Source organism: Buceros rhinoceros, unplaced genomic scaffold, assembly GCF_000710305.1.
Source record: "Buceros rhinoceros silvestris isolate BGI_N320 unplaced genomic scaffold, ASM71030v1 scaffold13902, whole genome shotgun sequence".
In the NCBI taxonomy this organism is placed as follows: domain Eukaryota; kingdom Metazoa; phylum Chordata; class Aves; order Bucerotiformes; family Bucerotidae; genus Buceros; species Buceros rhinoceros.
Window position 1 is genome coordinate 28,651 of NW_010399557.1, and position 10,111 is coordinate 38,761.

General features: G+C 48.2%; 1 protein-coding gene across 2 annotated transcripts in view; it reads left to right on the top strand.

Moving 5' to 3' along the window:
- The window catches only part of MYLK (myosin light chain kinase), a 28,745-nt gene extending 20,492 nt beyond the window's left edge, over positions 1 to 8,253 (top strand). The window contains exons 8-13 of one of the 2 annotated variants that reach the window (XM_010131531.1): positions 2,033 to 2,185; positions 3,262 to 3,385; positions 4,573 to 4,702; positions 5,899 to 6,018; positions 6,891 to 6,940; positions 7,776 to 8,040. In XM_010131531.1, the coding sequence (XP_010129833.1) occupies positions 2,033 to 2,185; positions 3,262 to 3,385; positions 4,573 to 4,702; positions 5,899 to 6,018; positions 6,891 to 6,901 (538 nt within the window). In that variant the 3' untranslated portion in view covers positions 6,902 to 6,940; positions 7,776 to 8,040. Of the gene's footprint in view, positions 1 to 2,032; positions 2,186 to 3,261; positions 3,386 to 4,265; positions 4,703 to 5,898; positions 6,019 to 6,890; positions 6,941 to 7,775 lie in introns of those variants that run through there. The other variant, XM_010131532.1, reaches the window with a different exon arrangement.
- Positions 8,254 to 10,111: the final 1,858 nt, after the last annotated feature.

Genomic DNA, 10,111 nt, shown 5'->3' on the forward strand with positions numbered 1-10,111 from the left:
CAGCCACTAAGTTGGCTGAGTGGTTATCGGTTATCGCACTTACTACACAGTCAAGGACGAGACAGCTTAGCGATCGATATCTGGAAGCCAGCCCTTACAGCCTCAGGCTGGATGGGGTTTTTCACTTTCTGAAACTCTGTGGAGAACAAAGACATTGTTGTAAATAGAAAGCGCTTAAAGATTGGAGTGGAGATAGCTTTAGGGCCCTGCAGGAGTGCTTTGCGGATTCAAGGACAGAGATTTTGCCTCAACGCTTTCCCTGGCCATGACAGCCACGCGCATGAGGGCAGAGGTCCCTCGGTGTGTCTCTACTTGAGCCATACCAACTCTCCAGTGCAACCAGGCACACCCCTTGTCTCTTCCAGTAGAGTAAGTGCCAAAGACAGAGAACAGTCCCGGGAAGGTTGTTTTCTGTGAGCATTGTTTTGGTCTGTTCATCTTCTAGCTTTCTGTAACTTGTGCCTCTTCCACGTTCGTAAATGAGTTTATGCCCCCTTACACATTTGACAAAGTCGTGCTTCGCTGTGGCGTTTGAATGCACCCCGTATGACGGAAAGTAAGACAGCAAATACCGGCTGTTCTGATTCACCTCCTTCTGCCTGAGAAGAAACAAACCTTTTATCGTCATCTCATCTATTATTACTAGCCAGTTTCTAAAGTGTACACGTGGGATTCTAGACTCTGCTGTTCCGCACACAACTTCCAGAAATGGTAAAAGATTGAGTATCTGCTTTGTCTGAGGCATCAAAGAGTGTGTCTTTCTGCTTCGCTTACAGAAATGAAATCATTAGGAACAAATTCCAGATGCGATTTTGAGTTTGATTAGTGACAAAATAACTTTTAAGGAGGAGATTGCACTAATACCGTTAATCTTGATTTGATCCCTACCTCTTTTTCTGCCAGCCTGTTCTGCGATACTCAGTAACATCGTGATATTCATATACTTTTATACCCATAGTATTTTCAGAGCCTTAGTAAGTTCCGCTTACTTTTCCATATCTAAGAAAAAATAAAGTACTCCTGGTGAAATGTGCCTGGTGGTTGTAACTGGCTAACATGATAGTACAGTGAAAGCAAGTAAAGCCTGCAAGATCTCATGAAGACCAGGCTATTCTGTAAGTCACACGCCAGGAAGAAGGCCTGGAAAACCGAGCACCTTGTAGTCCTAAGGAATAAGCACCTTTCCCCTGAAAGTCTTTGCTGAAAGGGTGATCTATACAGGCATCAGAAGAAGCCAGGTGCACAGAGGTACAGTATAATGAAGGACAGCACTCAGCGGGGAAAGATGCTCTGCGAAAATGACACCGTGAAGTTCTGTAAATGCCTTTCCCTGGGAATTTGTCAGTTGTATTGAGTAAAAAGCCCTGGAAGCTCAGCTTAGGTCATAAAAGAATATTATTCCTGTTTCATGCATCCTCATGACTGATGGAGAACGTGGAGACCCAGTGACTCTGGGATGCATCTGCCTATCTCCACAGCCCGCAGCGCTGCAGCACCGTCTTACTTGGCTGTATAATCCGGGTGGGTTTGTTTACAAAGCAGTCCTGTGGGTTTCGGGGTTTCATTACACCTCTTTCTTCCGGGCTCTCTCTGTAGGAGTAAAAGGAATGAAATGTACAAAAAAACCTAGTCAGACAGTAAGGGCAGCGAAGTCACCCTGAGGGCACCCGAAAACACCAACAGAAAAGCTGTTCAACTGAATTGGATGTTAAGATTGACATACCCTTTATGCAGAACTGGACAAGTCGTTTAACAAACCATTATGCTCCACCTTCACCTAATTCTAGTCCTCCCCTCAAAAATGTCTTGGGGAAAGAGAAAGAAACAGCAAAAGTTCTCCTTTCAGTTTTGCAGTCAGACTTCCCACACGAGTATCTGCAGTTGGCCTTGAGTCCTTCGGCTTTTTTTAAGGGGAGCCTTCACTGATCAAGGTCTGAGGAGTCCAGGAGGTGTCACGGGGTTTTAATGTGCCTCTCCGATAATTTGCAAATTGACACTGCTTGTTTGGTGTCTCTCTGTCTTCTATCCCCAGGGTCAGCGGACTTTCTCCTTTTATGGGAGACAACGACAACGAAACCCTAGCCAATGTAACCTCAGCAACATGGGACTTTGACGACGAGGCTTTTGATGAAATCTCTGATGATGCCAAGGACTTCATCAGCAACCTGCTGAAGAAAGACATGAAGTAAAGCTCTTGGACTTGATACCCTGTCTGTGTTTGCATGTAGCTGAACTTGCCATGCGTGTCTCCCCACTATCCATCTCCACACCGACGCAGGCACCTCTGGCCATATGTTATAAGGCGCCCAGTGCACCCTTCTGTCTGTCTCTGTGGGCCGCTCTCCTTTAGGTGCAGGGTGCAGGCTTCTCCTGATGGCTTGCTCATTCTGCTGTTCCCTCCCTCGGACGAGGTGCATCCTGAGCTTTCGTGCGGCCGCTCTTCTCTTCACCCTTGTGTGACACTCCTGCCTGACACGCTCTGTCTCGATCCGAATGGGTGGCAGTTTTGCCCGATTCGTTTCCATGTGTTGCACTCTGAGCAGGCAGCTTTGCTATCACCCTGGGAACTGGGCAACGGACAAAAACCAGAGCTGGAAGCCCTGTTTACAGCACTGAACAAACGAAGGGGAGAAAGTACACCCCTGCCAGGGAGTCTGCGTCTGGGTGGGTGGAGAACAGAGGGTTATTTGTCTGAGCACCATGAACAGAGTGATTAACGGGTGTGGCTCGGTGACAGATTTGGACCTTGCTGTTTGTTAATGATCACCGCTGCAGGGAAAAGTGGTGGGAAAGGGGACATCTCTGAAGGAAAAGGGATCTGGGACAGGGTTCTGGCAGCATGAGTAGCTGAATCGTTGCCGTAGTGGCTCCGCTGTATGTGTTCCACACCTACAACATACAGCATTTCATGCTTTGCTTCATGATGGTTTGTTAACATTTTTCTCTCTCTCAAAAAAAAAAAAAAAAAGACAGAAATTGTGGAAGTGAGTTTAAGGAGTAAGCACGGCTGGGAAAGCAGTGCAGTATGATCTATGTTGCTATGTTGAGGGAACAGAACTCTCAAAAAAAAAAAAAAAAGACAGAAATTGTGGAAGTGAGTTTAAGGAGTAAGCACGGCTGGGAAAGCAGTGCAGTATGATCTATGTTGCTATGTTGAGGGAACAGAAAAATCAGCCCTTAGAGAGCGCAAAATGGTGTTAAAGCAGGTAGGTTCCACTGTCGTTACTGGCAGCACTGACTAGTCTTTTTACGTGAAAACAGGAGCCGCTTCAATTGTACTCAGTGTCTCCAGCATCCCTGGCTGCAAAAAGACACCAAAAATATGGAAGCCAAAAAACTTTCCAAAGATAGGATGAAGAAATACATGGCCAGAAGAAAATGGCAGGTAATGAAGAGGACATCGCACTGGGCTCGTTATCCTAATGTGTCTCCTTCTATCGAGTGTTTCTGATTCTGAGAAACGAGTGGAGCCAGGCGGTTTGTGCCGCTGGTGACAACTCCGGTGTGGCCAGGGTCTGCGTGCAGTAAAGCAGGGGGTGGGTTCGGGTGAGCAGCAGGAGGGCGCGCAGCTGCACACATGTAGCACACGGGAGTTCCGCTTCAGGCTCCTGAAAGTCACTTGAGTTCAGGCACGGTTTTTCCTGTCTGTTGGGAGGTATGACCATCTCTCTTCCCTGCCCTCTCTGCCGAGGACTGGGGGATCATGGTATCCTCGACAAACCTGAGCATCTAGGAGAAAGCTTCTCTACCTGGCCTCTCCGCAGATCCCTCGCTTAGTGGTAGCTTCACTCCTCTGAGCCAGTAGTTCTGTCCCGTGGGAGCACCAAGCTTCTCCTGGTTTAGTAATTTCCTCTTGCGTGTTTGGTCTCCGTATCTTGGTTTGTTTTAACACTGGTCCTGTGGTAGCGGGTCCCTCTGTGCCGTTGTAGTAGCTCGGGCAGTCACTCTGTGAAATGCTGAGTCCAGCCCTGAGAGCAGCCTGCCGAATACCCATTTGTGTGAATCGACCTTACGCTTCCTCCTGCACGTGTTCTTAGCAGCTCAGGCAAGATGTACAGAAACACGAGTGTCCATACCACAGGCAGCGTAGTCTGAGCATAGTCTAATCTGCTGGCGGTTGATTCTCAAGCCCGTCAGAGGTCTGCTTCCATCCTGCAGATGGTACTTTCTCATTCATTCCATATTAGCTGGTTATTCGTCCTCGCCGAAGTTCTGTCCAGCCCCTAGGGCTGCTGAGAGAGCCGTCCGTCACCAGGGTTCAGCTCCAGTTAAACAGGACATAGCTTTTTTGCTGGCCCTCCTCTCGTACAGCGCGTTTTATCCGCGGCTAACAGAGACATTCATTTAGGTATGAGTTCATCAGGGGAAGTTTATATCTGCAACTAAATTTGGTCATTCAGACCAGCCTGCTCTGTCTCTCCTGAAACAACAGCGCTCTATATAAGCAGTTTGTCCAACAATTCCAGCGGGGTTTGCAGCGGTCCCAGATAATTTGTCCGAAGCAGGATTGTTACAGAAAATCGCATGCCTGTCGGACAGGATTGATCAGAAGCCTTTTCTGTTATGTCCTAGAAAACAGGCCATGCTGTCCGGGCAATAGGAAGGCTGTCGTCCATGGCAATGATTTCTGGTATGAGTGGGAGGAAGGCTTCTGGGAGCTCGCCCACCAGCCCTATAAATGCCGATAAAGTCGAGAACGAAGGTAAGGAGTTTTGCTGCACCCTATTTTTGCCTCTCTGTGAATCAGCCTCACTAAAACTTCTCGCTAAATGTTAGAGACTCATCATCGAGTTGGTTATTCCTCCTCTCTCACTCCCCTCTCTTACCTTTTTTTTTGTTTGTTTGTTTGTTTTTAAGAAATCTATCAAAATTTCACTGTTCTTACATTGTTCTGCTCCTCCAAACGCCCCAGTGTAAGGTACGGGCAGTAAACTCTTCTCTTTTTAAAGCCAAAGAATTAAGGCAGATTTGTCAGCTGCCCTCTCTATCAGTGGGGGAATGCATGTTTACCCAAAGGAGTTTTGCTGCACCCTATTTTTGCCTCTCTGTGAATCAGCCTCACTAAAACTTCTCGCTAAATGTTAGAGACTCATCATCGAGTTGGTTATTCCTCCTCTCTCACTCCCCTCTCTTACCTTTTTTTTTGTTTGTTTGTTTGTTTTTAAGAAATCTATCAAAATTTCACTGTTCTTACATTGTTCTGCTCCTCCAAACGCCCCAGTGTAAGGTACGGGCAGTAAACTCTTCTCTTTTTAAAGCCAAAGAATTAAGGCAGATTTGTCAGCTGCCCTCTCTATCAGTGGGGGAATGCATGTTTACCCAAAGGGTACAGTGATGTATCGCCTTCCCATGTGGGCGAGCGAGCGAGCAGGCAAGTATTAACCCTTGCTGTAACCAGGACGTGTACTCTGCATGAACCACGCTCCTCAGACAGGGGCACTTAAGAAAAAAAGCCTTGTGCCTGCACTATTCCCCCTTGTGAAACGTGGATTTGTGGCATGTGACCATCAGAGGGGCAGATGTTTGACACTCTGGAACATCAAGCAAGTCATTTTGAGGTATCCACATTGACTGTGGGCCCAATACAAGTTCTGATGGTTTACCCCTCTGACTAGTAAAAGTCCAGCTTCAGTTAAAAACAAATTTAAGGGAAAAATAAAGATGATTTGTAGTGTGGGGGCTGCATGTTGTTTTCATCCTATTTATGGGCTGACTCTTCGTCCAGCTGCAGAAAATTGGCACGGAGCTGAGCAGCGGACGTCCTTGCTGTCCCGCTAGCCTCACGGAATTCAGTGAAATACAAGATGCTGTCGTTACCACCCAGCGATTAAAAATGAAAATACATCTTTTGAGAACATGCCCTGTAAAATAATTAACTCCCTCTTCGCTCTCCTCCAGATGCTTTCCTTGAAGAGGTGGCTGAAGAAAAGCCCCATGTAAAGCCGTATTTTACTAAAACAATCCTTGACATCGAGGTGGTGGAAGGAAGCGCTGCTAGATTTGACTGCAAAATTGAAGGTACTGGGATTTATCCTATCTGTTTCTTTCCTTCCTTCCTCGCCAGCTCTCTGCACTGGGCTGCCCTTTAACTTTTGCCCTTTTTTTTCCCTGCATTATTGTTGAGTTGCTGTACCAAATACCTGCATGTCACAGCACGAATGTGTTGCAACATCAGAAATTGTTTGGAGCTGCACGGGCTTGTGCTGCGCTTGCCAGGGAACAGAAGTCTCTGAGAGTCAGTGTGTGAACCCCTAATTCAGAATAGCAAGAGGGAACAGTAAGAGGATTTTTGAGAGCAAAAAAGAAAAAACACAATTCAACGTAGTACCATGAATTGCAAGAGTGCACTCTTAGACCTCCTGACCAGAAACCACGAGTAAGTAGGAAGTCACCTGTCTGAAATGACAGACAAGTTTGAGGTGCCTCCAGATAACGTCCGGCCATACATACACAGTGTGAAAGGCACAGCAGTCCCAGCAGCGTGTCTGCATGAGAAGTAACGAGAAAATCAGCGCGCTGCTTACAGAAGTCACCACACCTAGAACATAGCGTGGGGGTTTAAACTGAGGGGTTCCAGGAGGAAAACTCAGACTGGGACATGCAGATAGAAAGAATAAGCTTATGAGGGGGCTTGGTCAGCCCAGCAGTCCGAAGGCCGAGAGCACTGGCACTGCTTTTGCCACGAGGTGAAGCCCCTGTATCACCGTTGCTGATGAACGCTGGACATCAGGAAGGGAAGAATGGATAGACTGTGCCAGCACCACACTGCATGTGCTCAAGTTAGACCATTTCTAATCTTAAAGGGAGGCTCAGAAGCTGCCTCACTGACCTCCTGCTTGTCTGTTCTGTGCGCCTCATCTCGTTCACCCCCTGTGTTTCCCACCTCACAGCGGAGATGTGAGGATGCGTTAATGTTGCTGACGGATGCTCAGCGTGAGGGGCATGTGCTGCATGCAGTAAAATAGAGGGGTGTACCCAGATGACATTCCCGGGTACCACTGTCACGTTGTGTGTGTTAGAGATTCCTGCACTTCATTTCTGCCCAGCGGGAAGCCATCCTCCCGTCACAGTCCAGAACTTGGCTGAGCCCACGAGCCTTCAGCTGACGCTAACAGCCAAGAGTACTGTATAAGGGATTGTCCTCCGGCATGTACTGACCAGCCCTGCTCTGGGTGCTGCAAGTGTGGCAGCTAAAAACTCCTCCGGAGATGCAGAACCAAAATGCTTTCCTTAGACTCCCTCCCTTAGCCTAGGAAAGACAAATAGGAATTGGGAGGCCAGAGCCGCTGTGCAGGACAGGCTGGTGGGCAAGGAGCAGATCTGGAGGAGGGAGGTTCAGAACAGCCACCACAAAGCAACCCGAGGAGGACAGTAAATTGTAGTTGTAGCCCAAAACACCTTGCCCTTGAAATTCTAAGTCTCCGTGCTGGGAACGGTGGTTTCCACAGAAGCTGCAGTGTAAGGTGAGCCTCAGACAGGCCGTGGAGGGTCCCACGAGCTGCCTGCAGCCACTGCTGAGGTGGTGGGCAGAGGAGCCCTCCGAGAACCTCGGCGCTGACTTCCCACTCTGTGCTATCCATAATGAAGTTGTTTCAGGTAAAGGTGATGTCACAAAGCCTCACATCATTTCCATTCATTGTAAACAGAATTCGGTGCAGCGTTTGTGTATCCGCAGACTGGCACGTCCCCACGCAGGCGGGGAGATAGAGCTTGGAGAAGTTCGGGATGAGTTAATGCTCGCTCACTGCAGTCGCTGTTCTCTCTGTGCTGTGCAGGCTATCCTGACCCCGAGGTGATGTGGTACAAAGATGATCAGCCTGTCAAAGAGTCCCGTCACTTCCAGATAGATTATGATGAGGATGGGAACTGTTCTTTGACTATTTCGGAAGTATGTGGGGACGATGATGCCAAATACACCTGCAAAGCGGTTAACAGCCTTGGGGAAGCCACGTGCACTGCGGAGCTCCTTGTGGAAACCATGGGAAAAGAAGGAGAAGATGAAGATGAGGAGGAGGAAGAATGAAACAAGGCTCAAAGAAAAAAGAATTTAAAAAATATATATTTAAAGACTCTCCTTATAAGGCTCAGAAAACCAAGTTAGCAAAAGCACCTTGTGTGAACCGTAGGTCTTTGAGGGGTTGTTTTTTCAGCATGATCAGTTGATACCTGTTTGCTCTCTGCGTGGGCATTAACTCGACTCAGCAGGCAAGTTGAAGTGGCTAGCAGGGCTGGATTTACTTTAAGCAAGTCATCAGCTAAGTTGCCCAGTCTATTTTTGAAATCAAATGTGTGCAAAACGAGTTATATTCTGAATGTCTTAAAGAAAACCAGTCTATTTATTGAGCTCACTGCGCTCTACCACCACATTCCTCAGCCAGAGCTGCAGCTCGGTTGGCTCCCCAAGATCTGCTTTAGAAGAAGTCGTTTGCCAGACGGGCAGTGAACCTCTCCAGTCCTACGAAACGGGCTGCTCCCTGAGCAGTCTCTCCTGCGAGGGGAGGCCTGGCGCAGCCAGCATTGCCATTTGTACGTCAGAGCGGTGCGTTTCCCATCGGCTTTAACCAGAATTCCGCTGCCCTCGCTCCCAGCGCCCACTGCCCTTTCTCAGAGCGCGGTGGTGCCTTGCAATCCTGGCTGGAGTTACACAGCCAGGGGGCTTCCTGGGACACTTCGAGTCTTGCTTTTACCCAGCTGACCACACCTTGTCACCTTCCCCTTGCCGACCCCGTCCCTGCAGCGCAGTCACCGCTGCCTGCCTACGGAACAGCCCGCCTGCCCCAGGGCTGGGAGTGTCTCCCGTTGTTCTGGTCAGTCTGGTAACGACTGGGGATCCGCAGGCGCGCTGCTGTGCGCAGGCGGGTTATTGCACAGGCAGTGACTGCTATCCGCATGGGGGCGGGCGGAATCCCAGCTCCAAGGCCTACTTGCATTTATCTGGCGATTGCAAAACAGATTTCAACTGATGATAAGCTGGAAACCCCCACCGTTTCTGGAGTAGCCAAACAGATAGTAGCCTGGACTACCAGCTCCCTGATACTTAGCAGTTTCCAGAAACGCCTAACCTATATAGGACCTGCCTCCACCTTACGGGCTTGACTGTCTTGTTCTTGTCTTGACCCTGCACCACTAATGCCGTTGCATTTTTTAAAAATGCAAAAAAAAAAAAAAAAAAAAGTAGTGCTTCTTTGTTCTTTGGCCTCTCACACATAATATAGCCAATGCATCTCAATTTATACGTGCTAAATATCTGTATCACATTCTATTTAAAAGTCATTGAAATCAAAGAACGGCTCCTTCCAACTCACCCCAAACCCCAGTTTTTTTCTCCAACGTGGTTAATGCACTCAGGCTTAGTATCTCCGCTTGCCTTCCACAGTATCGGCACTTTTTGATTTTTGTTGTTGCTGTTGCTGTTGTTCAGAGGTAGTATCAGAGGCTGCAGGGTGATAGGCGTCACCCAAACCAGTGTGTCTTATACCTACGTATCATTCCGAAAGGGACTCTTTTTCTTTTCCACTTTTTTTTTTGTGTGTGTGTGTGTGTGTGCAAGGCGCAACCATTTGCATTTCGAGGCTGCCCGTGCTACGACAGCACGCCGGTAGCTCCTCACGCGCAGCAGGCAGGGCAGGTAGTACGGGTGGGTACGATACCCCCCCCGGTTGGTCAGTATTACCTAGCTGTGTCTGTGCTTCATAGGATTTGCTCTCCTGCACCCAAAGCTCGGTTACCTGGGTGACACCACGGTTTGTAACTGCTTCGCTCTGTTGCCAAGTTCGGATCGCCAGCACGTCTTTTCCTTTCGATGGATGAGAACCTCTCCTTATACTACACACAGTATTGCCACAGTTCCTTATACAGAAAGGTTTGGAATCTGATTTAGAGCATACGGAGCTTTTCTCACGACTTTTAAAACATTTTAGGCGACAACGGGGTGTGTTTTGTACCTCAATAAAAATACGCTGATGTTCTCCCAGTTTGTTAAACCATCAGAATTGCCAAGATGAGAACGCTACGGCTGTAGTTACTCACAGTTCCTAAATAAATACTACCACAAAGCACGCTCCTCGTACACTCTGTTGCAGGCGTCGCTGCGTTGGTGTTGGCCACATGT